Source organism: Halichoeres trimaculatus, unplaced genomic scaffold (assembly GCF_033239565.1).
Source record: "Halichoeres trimaculatus isolate MK-OKI-2021-1 unplaced genomic scaffold, fHalTri1.1 fHalTri1_scaffold_6, whole genome shotgun sequence".
NCBI classification, from domain to species: Eukaryota; Metazoa; Chordata; class Actinopteri; order Labriformes; family Labridae; genus Halichoeres; species Halichoeres trimaculatus.
The window spans coordinates 7,119,263-7,136,699 of NW_027437184.1; the positions used below are offsets into that span (position 1 = coordinate 7,119,263).

A 17,437-nucleotide genomic window follows, 5' to 3' on the forward strand; every position below is an offset into this window, starting at 1 on the left:
CACACACATGTATATATATATATATATATATATATATATATATATACACACACATCTGCTGCACACATCCATATCCACAAACACACACAAAGTCATACACACGTATTCATATATAAATACATACACTTTAACATTAAAAAAAAAACAATTATAACAATTATTAAATAAAATTTAATTAAAAAAAAGGAGTAATCAAAAGTAATGGTTTAGAAGCTAAATACTCTTTTTTCACTGGGTTATTTTTATTTTACATTTTTATAAATGGCTGCCAAATTACCTGCTAAATTTTTTCTAACTGCAAATGTTTCATTACATTGTCATTCAAGCTTGATACGCTGGAGGATTTTTTTTGTTTCTAGTTCAGTAGGATTATCCTTCTTGCTAGCAGCATCTCAAAACACATTTTTCTGGTCGCTCGACAAAAAGAGCTCCACAGAAGCTGACCCAACCCCAAACATTGCATGAATTGGGTCTGGTTTGATATGTTCCTGGGAAAATCTCAGATAGACTTTGGAATCTAGTGAATGTATTTCTAAAGTTGCTACTGACATGAAATCTTCACCATTGACAACCCATAAAACCCACATGTGAAACAAAATCAAACCTTAGATGTCCATAAATATAGATATGTGTTAAAAATGAAATGACACAGGAGAAAAATATTGAACACATGAAGAAATGGAGGTGCAGAGAGACACAGAAAGCTGCCATTGAGTTGAACAGCAGTGTGTGATGTCAGCTGGCTTTTGAAACCTCTTGAAGCACTTTGTCACTAGCTGAGCTGCTCCATAATAACAGAGTTTATTGTGTGGGTGGTTGGCTGGGCATTAGTGCGCCTGTATGTACTGTACAGATGTGTCTCTGCATTGTGTACTTTGTGCTCTGCCTCTATCTGTATGTGAGAAGTTGCTCCTCTGTGGTTTCTGTCTGTGTTTATTCGAAAGTTTGTTCCAGTTTTGGTATCGGTGTGATCGTGACAGTGTGCACCTCTCGCAGCTTAAGTGTGGTTGTGTTTCCTGGTTTGAAATGTCAGCTTTCAACAGTTGTCCTCTGTGGTTTCTGCTTTGTTCAGCTCAGGAGGAAGCAGACAATGTTAATCTGTCACTGTTAGTCCCAGAAATAAGACAGACGGGTGAAAACTGCCCCGTACAGCATGCCAACCATCAGTTTGTGGAGGATGAAGATTCTTCCAGTCAAGTTTGGGAAAGCTGTGACAGAATAAATGATTTCCATCAGCTTCATGAAGCATTTTTTTCACTCTCTTGTAATGTAACATTAATAGCTGTGAGGATGGTTAGAAGTTCTAAATATGTCCTTGAGTTGGATGATATCATTATTACTGCAAGCGCTGCTGACTTCTCCAGCCATAGCTTCAGCGCACTGAACCAGATTTGACCAAAAACAACTGTTTTAAGGCACTATGTCAACTTTCTAGGAATAAGTTATTACACCGAAAGCAAAAGCACAACAAATGCAGAACTTTCTGCAACATGTGCAACATGTCAGTAAAGAAAAGTGATGTCTGGAAGTAGGGTTGGGTGATATATACTGTGTACGATATTATCCAAAATGTTGCTTTAACGATGTGCTGTTTGACATTATCGAGTATTACTGCTTCAAAAAAATAAACAGATGGTGCATAGATAGCAAAAGGAGAGGTACTTGAAAGTCCTCTTTCACTGAATGCTTGTCTCAGAAGCCAATCAGCAGACAGGGTTCAGTCACATGACTTAGTGGAAACAAAAACACCACATAGTGGCACATGGAGGAAACATGCAGGAGTCTCCCATCTTTGGGGATGATTCAATAGCAAGACATGGGTCCACGTCCGTTGCTTGGAAATGGTTTGGACTGAGTGTTGTATCTTCAAGGAGGAGGCGCTGTGAGATGTTTCTTGTGGTGGTTCCCCAGCTCTCTGTCCGCTATATGGAACGAGCTTGTCTGTGTGTAAATGCGCACACGAGTTTGTGTGTCCGCGAACGCCTTGGGGCAGAACTTCACCGTACGCAAAACAGTGTGAGGAGAAATGTACAAATGACATCCTGTCAGGTAAATTAGATGAATATCATAAGGCTATTTAGTCTGTCGGATTAAAAAAAAAGGGTGTAGACCAGATTTATTAGAGAGGGAACTTTTAACCACTTCTGCTGTGATCTAGTGCCATATATATATATATATATATATATATATATATATATATATATATATATATATATATATATATATATATATTTAAAAATTAACTCAACTTCCAGGAGGGTCGGGCAGCCCCCCCAATATGACGGTAGGGAAAACACTGTCATTGTTAAGTTGCCATAGAATATTGTTGGGCAATCCTTTACAGAGATGTATGTATGCATCCCTATCTGGAAGTATTTCGTCAAAATTGATAAAGTTTATGACTGTTAATTCCCATCCCTACTTCCTGACAGACAAGGTGTTAGCAGTCATGATTTTAAGTGTAGTTAAAGTTGATCTAAGAAGTCTCTTTTCTGAAACTGGGAGTGATGCTGTTTTCTGATATTTTCAGTGGTGGTTGTTGGAGCAGAGGTCACATTAGTGTTTGTTGAAGCTTCGAACAGGTTTCATGTGAGCGTGGTGAAAGATCCACGAACATTTCTCAGATAGGATTTCTTACACACAGAGCTCTGTGTGTTCCTGTTTTTGACTGTGATTACTATTTCTGTCAGTCGGACAGCAACCCTTCCAGACACACACACACACACACACATATAGACATGCTCAGACACTGCTGGGCATGTCATCAGTCTAGATCTAGATAAGACTTAATGAGAGCCCAGCATGCATACAGCCCATAATTCAGCACAGCACACTGACCTACTGACTCACTGACTGAACCCAGTCTGTGTGTGTGTGTGTTTACGTGTGTGTGTGTGTGTGTGTGTGTGTGTGTTTAAATCATATCTGTCTCCATGTCTTTGACTGTGAGAGGTAGTACTTTGGCTCCACTTGGTTATGTGTGAATGTTTTCCTACTTGTTGTGGTATCTTTATTTTTCCTGTGAGGGAATTTCTTGTACTCAAAGTCTGCACCTCTACATTAAGAATACCAATCCAAATTAAAAAAAAAATTATGTCAAGTATGCGTTTTTCTGTATCTGAGCTGAGTCTAATCTGTTTAGGTCATGCATCTCTTTGTGCATGATGAAACAGCATGATGGAACAGAAACATGAAGATGGACGTAAATATGTACAAACTTTGCTGCCTTCTTCTGTTGTGTTGTTCTGTTTGTGTTTTTCATTATATGGTTGTTGTTTTATTCTTTTGCAAAACATTTTTTAATTTGCAAAGTGATGACCATATTTTTTTTATTTCTGCAATTTTTGCAATAAAAATTCACTTTTTTGAGAAAGATTGCAGTTTTTGTTTTTTTTTTAAATAAAGATTTTTTTTTAATTTTGCAAATTTATAAAATTTTTGCACATTTTTTTGAATTTCAAAAATTTTGAAATTTCTTCAAATTGTTTGCACATTTTTTTTCAATTTCACTTTGAAAAACCTTAGAAAAATGTTTAAAATTTCAAGTTTTTGGAATTTTTTATAATTCATTAAAATTTCATAAATTTTGCAAATTTTTGCAAATAATTAAAATTCCAATTGTTGAAAAAGTTTGCAAATGTTTTTAATTTTTTTTTTTTAAATTTTCTAAGTTTTTGTAAATTACTTTCTTAAATGGATTTTTTGCAATTTTCTTTTAAATTTGAAAATTCTTTGAATTTCCTTAAATTTTTTGCACTTTTTTTTAAGTTACACTTTTTTTGAAAAATCTGGTCAAATGTTTAGAATTTTAACATTTTCCAAAGTTTTTATGATTTTGAAATTTCAAAAATGTTACATTTGTTAGATTAATATCATAAATTTACATGGATAAAGATGTAAATCTACAAAAATTAAGTCATAAGTTTAGGAATTTAGTTTTCATTGTAGTCTAAAGTAAGACTGTAGGAAGCCTGCGCAAAATGAGGAGTGTGGAGCATCTTGTGAAGTTATACTTCTTGACAGGTTTCACAAACTAAAAATGGTTTTATCTTTTGGCTCATCAGCATCACAGTGTTATCAGTATAAGGACCCTTAAAGTGATACTCCGGGATGGAACAAGCTGGGTCTTATCACAAGGTTTAGGGCAGAAATTACCCCTACAGCAGTGTTTTTGTGCAGCAGAAGTCCAGAGCGCTCGCACCAAACACCCCCTCCCTGCTCCTCTGCCGGTTTCCTCTGCACTCAGACGGGGCCATATTTAACTTGACCAAAAACACAAATAAACAGACCCCCACCTAAAAAATCTGATATCAGTCTGCATTCACGTTTTATTTAGAGAATTTTCAGCACGTTAGTTTCACACAAACACACCGCTAAATAAGGCTCTAGTTCTCATCATGTTGTAAAACGGCGCTACCTTAGTGTATCAGTCCGTGTGTGACGTGCCAGATATAAACAAACGCAGGTAGTCTGCCAGGATGAAGAGACTTATATAACAATTTTTGCAGATTTATTAAAAAATAAAAAACTAAGAAATCACGTTTTTTATACATTTTTTTAACACAAAAAAACTTCTCGCTTGGATAATCATTTACCACATTTTTACTATGTTTTGAATTTTATACACTTTTTTGTCTTTATTGTGACGATAGAGTTGATTTTTTGCTCCTGAGTGACTTTTCTTCAGGTGAGCTGAGGCAAAATAGCTCTTATGAAAGTAAAGGTACCAGACCCCTGCACCAGATGATCAGGCTCAAACTGAGCCTGATTATTTTGTTCTGTGTCCCCCCTGAAGTCATTTGATCTGATTGTTGTTGCTCCATGGTGGCCAGGGAGAGACACTTATGACTTTGGGTAAAACTGAATGATGGTTTCTGGGCATGAAGTGCAGCTTGGGAGAAAGCAACAGGAGATGTTTTTATGCTCATACTTCTGGCTGACCTCACACAGTGTTTGAAACTAAAAACTTGGCGTTTTCACCTCGTTGCAGCAGAAATATGTAAACAAAGTTGATTAGTATTGGCTGTAAGCAGCTGACTGTAGTGGATGTCGGTGATGACATATGAAATGATGACATGCTGAAAGGGATTTTATGTCTATCTGTAGGAAATGCACTGCATAATTCCCTCCTCTGTTAGAGCTGAGCAGGCACTCAATATTTTCATTTACAAATTATGATTTATCAAATTTGGAAAGCTGAGTGGAAAAGGCAAAATTCAATCACATGTTCTCAGAACAAAGTTATTAAAGTTAATCGATGTGGAAAATCTTTCCAGCAATGAATAAATCATGCGATAAATGGAAAAAGAAAGTGCACTTTTTGAGTGATTACCGACTGAGTTTCCATTGCTGCTCCGGGCTCGTTGCACAACAGTCCACGAAAAGCAGCCAGAAATGACATTTGTACCATCATAACTCTTCATTAGTTGCTCCGTTATAAAACAGCCAAATACATTTCTTTGTTTTTTGTCTTTGCATGAAATACAGCTGACATTAAGTGACTCTGCAGAAGACAAACATCTAATCAGCTCTTGGATGACTCTGTTTTTCCATTTTCCTTTTTGATGTGTTGTTTGACTCTGAGAGAAGTGCATTCATTTGCAGTCATTTGCATTTTATAGTCTGGGTAAAATTTGCTTCACATTTTGGAAACGGCAACTCTTCATCCTCTGTCCTCCACCTGTCTGACTCTCCACCTGTCTACCTGCTGAACTCATCTTTTTATAATCCTCCTCTTCCATCTGCCTGCCTGTCATCTATCACCGAGGCGAGATGACTCCCAAACCTGTCGCAGAGAGAGCAGAGAGATGAAGAGGACATGCAGGACAGGAGGAGAAGAGCTGAATGGAGAGAAGGAAAAGAGGGAGAGGAGGGAGCAGAACATAAAACTGCAGGAGCTTGTAATAGTGTTTCCTACTCATTAATTAGCTGCAGTCGCTCCTGTACAAACACACAGTCATAAAACTGATATACCGACTTCTCTTCTCTTCTCTTCTCTTCTCTTCTCTTCTCTTCTCTTCTCTTCTCTTCTCTTCTCTTCATTTTACATCCCCTCCTCTTTTCTACGTTTTGATACCTTTTTGGTTTCTTGTTATCTTTTTGTGTGATCATTTCTTCTTCCTTTTTCTCTCACCATCTTCTGTCCTGTCTTTCTTTTTTCTCATCCTCTTGTTTCTTCTACCATTTTTTTTTCTTATTTTACCTCTTTTTTCTTCCTTTTCTAGCTCATTTTAGGGACATCCCAATACAGATTGTTTGACTTTCAATCCAAAACAATTTTTTCATGTTTTGTTGATACTGATCCAATGATATCTTTCTAAGGGATGCACCGATACGGATCCAGGTCACAGGTATTGGTGGATCAATGCCCCTCAAGTAGGGATGGGTACCTTTCACATAAAAAACGATACGGTACCGATGCCTGGTACCGATGCCCGATACCTGGAAATCGGTACCGGTACTCAAGGGTACCAATTTTCGATCCTTTTTTGTGCTCATTTGTTAAAAAAATATCAATTTGCTGAATGGTATATTTTTATAGTTTTTCAATTTGACATATATATTCTTTAATATATAACATTGTAATGCTGTGTTCATGTCCAGCATGGAAAATCACCTACTCTTCCACTCCCTCATAGTCATAAAGATGCATTTAGGTACCTACACATGGTACCTTTTGATTTTTCGTGAATCGGTACCCGGTACTTTTGACAGATTTTGGTCGGTACCTATAAAAGTACCTAATTCGGTACCCATCCCTACCCTCGAAGCTGGATCAGCATCGGTGGGAAGGGGCCATTGCATGGTGCCAATTCAGGCGACCAGCTGTCCCCCTTTTCATTTTTACCAGCGCTATTGGATACTTGATTTAGGGTGTTACCTTTGATGCACTTTTTTTGTTTTTGGCTGAAGTCTACAGGTTAAAAAATATTCATTCTGCACATTCTGAAGCTTGGTTTTCCCCAAACTTGCTGGAAAACATTTAAACATTTTATAGTTTAGATAAATATTTACTTCAATAACTCCATATACTTTTTTTGCCTTTTACCAAAAACATTACCAGTCTTATCCCCCAGTAGAGCATGCAGGTTTTTATTTACTCTGGTATCAGATCAGTATCGGTATCGGTTGATACCCAAAGTCCAGGCATTAGTATCGGCATTGAAACCAGAACAGTTGGATTGGTGGATCCCTAGTTTTTACCAAACTACTGGTAAACATTTAAATATTTTATAGGTTGAATAAGTATTATCTTCAGTAACTCTAAATACTTTTTTTTTTGCCTTTTACCTAAAATGTTACCAGTCTTATCCCTCTGTAGGGCATGCACGTCATTATTTAACACTGGTATCGGATCGGATCGGTATCGGTATCGGTCCATATCTAAAGCCCAGGTATCAGTATCTGTATCAGAACCCGAAAGCTGGATCGGTGCATCCCTGCTTTCTCTGATAAATCCCGTTCTCCAGTGGGTGATTCGGTTGTAAATGATGGATCATATTCGTGAGCCCTGTTAGTACCTCTTCGAGGAACACTCACTTTAAATGTTGCAAGACGCTATTATAGTTTCATTACTTTCCAAAGAGAAGTAGTCCCACACTGCAGCCATAAAGCGTGTCAGTGCTGAAAAAACCACAAAGCTCACGTAACAAAATCTGATGCTATCTGATCCTCCAAAAATAGCCATATCAGGCGCTGATACTGATCAGTGTATCGGATCAGGACATCCCTAGCTGCCTTCCTCTTTAGTAATCCTTTCTTATTTTTCTCAACCTCTTTTCTGTGTTAATCCTACTGTTACTTTCACTTCTTTTTTCTTCAATATTCCCTTTTAAATTTCTACTCTTTGTTTTATTATTGTTGTTCTCATTATAGACACTTTCCTCTTTCTTCCCTCAGCCCTATTTCTTTTGTGTTTTGGTATGATTTCAATCTCATAATCAATCTCCAATCTCTCTTCTTTCTTGTCCCCTTTCTTTTCCTCTATCCTACCTATTCCTCTTTCATATTGTTCCTTTTCTCCTTTAAATTTCATTCTCTTTCTGTCCATACCAAGGGGCAAGAGCTGGTGTAGAAAAATGAAGCCAATGGGGAAGTGCTAAAAGTCACTGTTCATTGAGAATCTGCTTGAGGCTGGCTGCAGAAAGACCAGAAACCACAAACACACCAAGCTTAAAAACAGACTTTTACTGCATAAAAAAACTCATTTACAGCCTGGTTTGAAAGACAGCTCAGGTCAGAAATGCTAATTAACTTCACGGTTAAGATGATATTAGGATTGTCCAATCAAAGACACAGCTCAGCTTACGGGACTGACGGGCGCCCTGTAGCAGCTCGGAAGGAAGCTCAAGCCAGCGTCATAACCAATGTGGCTCTGTCCGCAGATTGGCTTCATTTTTATACAATCTATGGTCCATCCTAACCTTCTCTTCCTTTCTTATTTTTACCTCTTCTACTTTTTTTCACCCACTAATGAGGAGTTTTGAAAAAGAAAGGGATTGTGGGTAGAAGGGGAGAAAGAGTACGCACCATTCTTGGTTTCTGGTACGTCACTGCGAGTCATGCTGGGTTGTGCATAAACAAACACATAGTTAAACTCTCACTTAAACTGCAGTTATAGACACACACACACACACACACACACTCTCTCTCTCTCTCTGTCTCTTGCTTCATTGCATTATTTATTTGATCTGGCTGGCAGACGGGAGAGGCGGCCAAGCAGCAGATGCATGATGCTGCTCTTTACATATGGTCTGTCTTATACACTGCACTGACACACTCTACACGCTCAAAGTGCAGCCTCGCAGATCTCACAGATCTATAATGTGGTCTCCTGATGCTGTTTGTCATCATCTTCAGTCAGATTCTGGAAACTTTGCTGAGTTACAGTTTAACCTCATGTTTTTGCTGCTTCTTCTTTCTTACCGACCCGGCAGAGAAAGAGGGGAGGGGAGGAAGGAGGGAAAATGGAGATGTTAATGGAGAGATAGAGGACAGGGTAGGGGAGAAGGAGGAGGAGAGCTAATAAGATAGGGATAAAGAGGCTTATAAAGTAATGATAAAATGTAAAGTGAAGTCATACAGTTGATTCTGCACTGACCTGAGTGTGTGTGTGTGTGTGCTTGTTTGTGTGCCTGTGTGTGTATGATCTTCACTGATGTCCTTGACTTTATGACTGATTATATCGTTGCTTCAGGTCTCTGTGAGGGCAGACGGAGAGACTGTGTGTGTATATCTGTGTGTGTGTTTGTGAGTGTGTTCACATTGTACCTGAGTGATTGTCTGCTTGAATCCACCCTTTGCTTTAGGACTTCAAAAACTTCTATGCTTTCCTCTAACACACTTTTCTACCAAATCATAGGATATGAGAAGATACAGCATGGTAACATACAGTATGTCAGTGCCATGGTATGGGATACAGTATGATATGAAGTGGTGCAATGCATTGTCATTTGTTGTCTTAAGTTGTCATTGTAACAACAAATACGAAATGACACGATGAGGTAGGATATGATACGATGAAATACAATATTTATAATATTATATGATATACAATGCCATGGCATGTGATACGATACAATACAATAGGATGAATTAGATGATTCGGTAATGATGATGATGATTAGGTCTGAAATGCTAATTTTGCTATAAGGACAATCTGTGCAGTGGGTGAATTTTGCAGCAGTTAAGAAGTTCTTAGGATCATCTGACTGTCCAATCAGAGACACAGCTCAGCTCACGTGGCTGATGGACGCCCTGTAGCTGTTAGAAAAGAAGCTCAAAGCCGACGTCATATCAAATGTGGATGCGTCCATGAATGATGTTGTAGAGACTACGTCCATGTTTTACACAGCCTATAGATTAGATGCAATACATTACCATGGGATGTGATATGCCACTGAGACCATACAATGCAAATTGATATAGAACGATACCGTATGATACTATATGAAATAATACGATAGGATGCGATGAGATGCAATAAAATTTGTTGAGATGCAATATAATACAGTACAAAGAAATCATTTAGAAATATATTGTAAAGTACTATGACATAACATGCATATTTATAGGATTGGATTTGATATGATAAGATATGATGGGATAAATATGTTAAAGTACAATATAAACAATAGTGTACCATACCATTGTGATAAGATAGGATAGAATAAGTTTAGATGCGATACAGTGGGATGTGATGTGATATGATGGGATATGATTTGCCACTGTAACTTACAGTGTGATACACTGCAAAACGATACAATACAATGTAAACAATAACATTTAGGTAATGCCATGATGATATGATACAATATAATACAACAGGTTTGTCACTCAACTGTTGAATAAGGTAGATACAATACAGTACAAAGCAAAAGAATATAAACAGTAACATAACCTACCATGTGATGTGCTGCAGTACAAAGGTATGATACAGTTCAATATGATCCAATACTTAACTATTCAAAATTATACGTAATGATACAATATAATTAGATATGACACCATATGATATGATTACATTACATTCCATTGCTATATTTTTGTTATACAAATATACCATCATACAACTAATAGATCATATAATTTGTTACGATTTGACAAGGTATGTTATGACACGATAGGGTAAGGCAAGATAAGCCACATTAAAACACCTTGTCAAATGATACAGTGTAATATTATATTTGTTAGGGATGTGACAATACTTTAACAGGATTCTTATCCAATGACACAATTTTTTTTGTGAAATTTCAAAAGAGACAAAGTAAGAATTTAAGAATGCAGTATGTTCAACGATGATTAAGCAAGTTAAACAAGTCATACTCACAGTATCACATTTGCGGATTTGGACCACGTCTGTTAGACCCAGAGTGATCCAATGAGAGTCCCTGTCTGTTTCACAAAGTAATGTTCTGTACTGATGTAGCTCAGAGTTGTGTGTTAAGTCCATTTGTTTGAGCTGAGTGAGATCCACTCTGTGTGCTTGAGGCTCGGTGTGACTTTTACTTTGTCTCTTTTTAGAGAGCTGGTTAAAGCTTTTGAATAAGGTATGGTTGTGGCTTCAGCCTTTTTTCCTCTTGTACAGTGTAAGAGCTCCTCATTTGTTTTAAATGACTCCCCATTTTCCTCTCATCTCAGTCACTCTGAAGATGTCAGATGGATATGTAATGAAAAGATAGAAGTGAGGGAAATGAGCGGATGTTAAAGACGAATGAGAGCCACCAACTGAGGGTTTTAAGAAAAAGGAAACTGATTCGGAGTGTAAAGAGAGATTTTTCACTTCATCTTCAGTTTCTCTGTTTTGATCTCTAAAGCCCGGAGGTTTTGAAACAGGGTGTATGTGTGGAGGAGGTCAGAAAGAGCCCAATTGGATTGAAAAAATCTCTTCACTGATTTTGACCACTCACATCCTGAATCTTCCTTTCTTGCAGGTGTTTCGCACCGACTTCATCACGGCCATGAAGCTGCCAGACTCAGCCCAGCTCGGCCCAGACGACTTCTATGTGCTCTCAGACCCGTGGAGACAAGAGTGGGAGAAGGGGGTTCAGGTCCCTGCCAGCCTGGAGGCCATACCAGAGCCTGTGGTCAGGTAGGACAAACATTAAGTATCTGTTTCATGGTGTTTCTAGTTGTGGAGCTGCAGTGTGCTTCAGCTACCACAGACATGAGGTCAGCGTGTAAACGCTGGCAGACATCCAACGCTCAAAGAGATCATGTAAGAAAAACTGGGATTGCTATGACTAACAGCTGCTTTGTCAAATGGGAACATCCCAAAAAACATCCTTGGGCAGCTGTTACACATTCCTGATTTTTTTGCAATATTGCTGAAATATTAAGATCAATTTGTCATCCATTCAGATTTGAAAATCTGAGAACATTTTGATTAGACTCAATGTTATTTCCCCTTTTTTACATTTTAGATTTATTCATTGAATGTATGCAGACTCACAAATTCACACAGCCACAGTGTAAACTCAAACCAAAGCTATCTCATTTGCACACACACACTGTGCCAAGCAGGTTTGGATGCATGTGCAAGCGAGGAAACGTGCAGACTTCATCACACAGACACACACACTGAAGCAAGCTGCGAGGCAGATGTGTGCAGACTTTGCACTTCAACCTACTTTTATTCAGCCTCATGCTGTAGATTAGCCCTGTCTCTCTGCCCCTGGTAGGTTTCTGTGTCTCTCTAGTACTCCTGCAGCTGCTTCACACGCCCGTGTGGTTTGTTTGGCATTCTAGGAACTAATGAAAATGCTCAGACTGCCTGGTAATGCCTTTTAGACACATGTCTTACTGGGAGGCCAAACACAAGCAAACACACACTGATGTGGAGACAGATTATTCAGTCATGTGAAATTCAGTCAAATGTTTGTATCTGCATTTTTTTCCCCCAAGTCAAGAGAAACAGATGCAAAGAAGGTTTCCCAACAAGAAAGACTTTAAGTAAAGCTTCTCTTATACCTTTGTCACTTGTATACACTTCAGGAGAGTTGCTATTGGCTGTGGCAAAGTTGCTATAAATCACTTCATAACGTCATCGCCTTGTTTGCATAACTAACTATTTGCATGACATTATCATGGGCGCTGTAAGAGAGAGGAATCATGGGAGAGACAGAAGGCGTGTGGGAAATGTCACATATTCTTGTGGTTCAATTCATTTACGTTTTTTGTGGTGCTGATTCGATTTAAATTGCGATTCTTTGATAATCCTGAGTTTTGCGATTTTTAGTTTGCTTTTTTTAACACCAGACCATGTGGAAAAGTTAAATGATGATGATAATGTCTACAGACTTTATCAGAAGCCATATTTTCCCATAAAATGCACATCACGTGAGTCAGAGAGAAACATTTCACCCTCTAATGGAGAAAAGTGGTTACTTTTTTCCAATCCAGTTTATAAACAAAGACTAAAATCAAGGATTTCCACAAATTCTAAAGTATAACAATTTTGATACTGTTAAATAAAAAATCCCAATATATCGTGTGTAGATTTTTCTCCCACCCCTATTAGATATGACCCAGCAGAGATGAGCATAAGCACAATTCATTTGCATGCAGTCTTTTGCTCTGGCTGCAGCTGGGAGGGACTGCATGCTGTGAGTGAGCAGAACTTGTCCGTCTATGAGTGCTTTGGATAGGGGAGGGGCTAGGGATGGGTACCGAATTATGTACTTTTATAGGTACGTAAAATCAAACTGTACCATGCTTGGGTCCCTAAACGCATCCGTGTGACTGTGAGAGAGTGGAAGAGTAGGCGATTTTCCATGCTAGACATGTACACAGCGTTGTAGTTTATATATTGAAGAATGGATATGTTAAATGGAAAAACTTTGAGATCCTGTCATCGAACAAAGTAACTTTTATTACCACACAAAAGCACCGAAAACTAGTACCTTTAGCTGAGTTTCCACCAAGCAGTCCGGTTTGGTTCAGTACAATTTGGCACAGCCTGATCTCGTTTGCGTTTCCACAGCAAACTGTGCCCTCTCGTGGTAGGCGTCTTGTAAGCCGGATGCCGAAAGCCGCAGCTGTTAAATAATAGCGTGAAGCCATAGCAACGCAACACAGTTTACCCCGCTAATAAATCCAACGAAGGAGAAAAACATGCGACACAGTATACAAAGAGCACTGATGGAAGACATGCAGCATTTCGTCCTCTCTGTGATTGGCATGTAGCTCTTTGATACAAAGAACAATCAAGCTTTGTTTCAGAGAAGTCTGTGTGCCGCCAGGAGAAATGCAGCCGCTATCGGGGTAAGTGACGATTCTTTCGATCAATCAACAGTCTGCAGTGTTGTAGCTCCACCTTACAAGAGCGGATTGGTTCACTCTGGCACCCATACGAAAGGGTCCCAAAAAGTGGGACGGCTCGTCTCGGTTATTTGGGAATCTGTCCCGGGATAAGCCAGTGGAAACGCCACAAAATGTGCGCCGCACTGAGATGAACCGAGCCCGTCTGCTTGGTGGAAGCGCGGCTTTTGAGTACTGGTACTGATTGCTAGGTACTGGACATTGGTACCATATCGATTCAATTGTGAAAGGTACCCATCCTTGTAGGGGCCAACGGCCTAACTCCCGAAAAGTTGCTAGATTTGTTGCTAGTTGCTTTTTGAAAAAGAGTTGCTCGGGGGGTCTGAAAAGCGGCTAAGTTGGCAACACTGGCTAGACATGCCTCTTGGTTATCTTTTTCCTGCTTCTATGTCTGAACCTGGCTCAAGTTGTAACAGTTTGAGGGGGCGTGTGAGGGTGGAGGCACAGTAGTGATTGGACGTTATCTTGGGGGGAGGGCAAAATTAAGCTAAAAACTGAAAAACCCGTGGTCCATAAGGACGCATGTTTCTGTGCAGAGTGGACCAAGTGGTCCACTGATTCGTGAAATGATCTGCCTCTAGAAATTAAAACATCCCCCACCCTACCCACTTTTAGTTTTTGCCTAAAAATACATTTTCATTCTTTGGCTTTTAACTCAGCATGAGAGTTGTGTGATCTCTGTCCTTTTACGCCTTTTATAGTCTTAAACCCTGTTTTTTTTATGGCTCCTGTTTATTTCTATGTGTTATTTTAATTTCTTCTGTTTTATTGATTTTCTTATTTGTTTTTCACTGTGCAGCACTTCGGTAAACTTTTTTTTTTTTTTTAAATGTGCTATATAAATAAAGTGGATTACTGTTGCATCCCTGGACTTGACATTAAGTTGTGTTTTTTTTGCTCTCATAAAAAAAAAGAAAATGCTGCAGAACAAAATTCAAATATTGTTAAAAACCTCTTCAGTTGTTTGAGATGCATTGCTGGCCTTTGTTTCCACTTTCCAGACATGAAACATGAGGAATTTTGTTGTCAACCTTTCCTCATTCAATTTGGCAGCACATCACTGCATTGCTTTGACTTTTTCATTCACTCAGTTCAAATATGTTTTGAAAATAATAGATTTTTTTAGAAGCCCCAGAACACTGCTGGTTGTTGTGCAGGCTTAAAACTGATCTACTTGGCTCAGTAGAAACTCTAACCAGGATATAAACAGACAAAAGTAGATGAGCCTGTAAGATTGAAGCAAATAAAACAAGCACACAAAAACAGAATAAGGTCAATTATATCCAGTGTTGCAGAATCAAATGGCAAACAGAAGAACCCTGAAGCACTCAAGGGCTAGCAGGTGAAAATACTCGTATCACCAGCTTTTTGTTGAGGTTTGTTTTGATGATAAAACAGATTAGACTAGAAATGTGCCTCACGACATGCACGGTTTATTGAAACGAGTGGAAAAGCACTCAGAGTCTGAAAGAGAACAGAGGACAGAGTGAAAGTTAATTAAAAATCTGCATCATCTTTTAAACTGTAAGATCTGAAAGGATTAAAGAGTCCCCCTTCTGTTTACTCTGTGTAATAGGTTAATATCTGAGTAGACACACACATGTGACACACACACACACACACACTTGAACTGGAGCTAACAGATTGGAGAACGCCTGAAGGCAGAGAGATAGATGAGTAGATTGCGAGAGAGGAAGCAATGACAGAGACAGATAAGAATAGATGGATGAATGAGGGGCTTATGTATTATGTGATGTGTGATAGAATGATGAAGTGATATACAGTGATGCTGCAATGGAGTAATGATGGATAGATGTGGAGATAGATGAGAAGAGGGGTGAATGTAAGTGTGGGGCTGAGCTGATGGTCTCTGTCAGAGGCTGTGACAGCAGTTTGTTCATCTTTTTATTTAGTCCTGTGTCATCTCGAATGCACACTTTCACTCCCGGCCTCTTTCCTTCTCTTCCACTCTTTCTTCTTCTTCTTTCACCTCTCTTTGAAATTTTAGAGAACTGTGATGTCTTCACTAGGGCTGCAAGTAACGATTATTTTAATAATCAATTACTCAGATGATTATATTTATAATTAATCAATGAATCAGAAAACAAAGGGACGAGAATGCATAATAGTAAAATTCCCAAAACCAAAGATGTGTTGTTATTTTAGTTGATGACTATTTGCTTAAAGACTTATACAAAGAAACATCATATTTGAACATGATTAAACTGACCGGATGCTACATTTATAAAGTATAACAAATGACATGAATGTTTTGTCACTTAAAGAATCAACAGTTTGGGCAAAATAACAGAAAATATATTGTTATGTCTAGGGATAGACATTCATTTTAATATTAGTTGAGCAAGACATCCATGATTCTACCTCTTTTGCTATTTATTGTCTTTTGTTGTTTTTACTGTTTTTTATTCTCTTTTGACACATTTTTTTATTTCTATTTTTTTTATTTTATTTTTTCAAAACTTGCTTTTATTTGATTGTGTACTAAGACTTGGTCAACCTTGGTGGTTTTTAAATGTGCTATATAAATAAACGTGATTGATTGAGTAGCCGGGCTGATTATCGGGGCCGATATTTGGCATTTTGGAGCATATCGGCATCTGCCTTTTTTTTAATCTGACATGAAACCCATTCAAAACTTTGTTTTTTTTTGACTCTGATGTAGTGTGTAATGTAAAACCAAATAGAAAATTAATTCAACCACATTACATGCCTGTAAAAGTCAGCACAAACTCAATTCTGTTCAGTTTTTATAGCAGTTACATAGAAATTTTTGGTGAAACTTTATTTACTGTAGAAAACTTTAGCTATTTATTTCGTCAAGTTTTCAGTTAACTTAATAAAACATGCTGCTAAGCCTGGGAGCTGTTAAATAAACATAAGCTTGAAGGTATTTGAATGCAGTTAAGTGTTGGAGTTCGTATTGTTCAAAATTTTTTACACCGATATTTTCACTTTGACTGCAAATGAATATTGGCTTCAAATATCAGTTATCGCCCTCCTTTACTACAAATAATCAGTATCAGTATCGGTCCCCCCAAATCCATATCGGTCTATTTCTAGTTACGTCATCAAATTAGAAGTTTTTTAGGCCAAAAAGGAAAATAAATAAAAATGTTGTAGAGTATTCCAATAAGACTACATTTTTCCGGTGTGAAGGGAAGAACTTCTCAGACGCACATTTAAGTAGTAACAGAAATCAAAACTTGAAAAAACCAATACCATTGTCCTTTGAGCTTTCAATGCCATGACCCGTTTATTATTCACCCAAAAAGAAAACAAATAATCCACATTAAAACAAATAACCAAAACTTTCACCACCCGTTACAACAAGCATGGTTGAAAAACTGTATACCTCCCATTCCCACACACACCTGGCTCATTAACTCAGGCTTCTTAAATCCCTCTCAAACACCACCTAATGGCAGAACAAAAAATTGCAAGAAAGTAAAGTGTAAAGAAAGTGGAAGTGCAGTTCCTCCAGTGTCCACTAGATGCTGCCTGGTAAAGCACCAGAAACCACATACACACCCATTGAAAAAAGATAATTTAGCTCTGAATAGCTTGTATCTCTATCAGCAGATATCTCATTAAAATGTTA

The 17,437-nt window shown here is 38.1% G+C and overlaps 1 protein-coding gene across 2 annotated transcripts in view; it reads left to right on the forward strand.

Annotated features, from left to right (window-relative positions):
• jade2 (jade family PHD finger 2) overlaps positions 1–17,437 on the forward strand; it is a 283,971-nt gene that overhangs the window by 87,626 nt on the left and 178,908 nt on the right. For both annotated transcript variants that reach the window (XM_074672130.1, XM_074672129.1), the window contains exon 4: positions 11,433–11,590. In XM_074672130.1, coding sequence (XP_074528231.1) covers positions 11,433–11,590 — 158 coding nt within the window. The remainder of the gene's footprint in view (positions 1–11,432; positions 11,591–17,437) is intronic.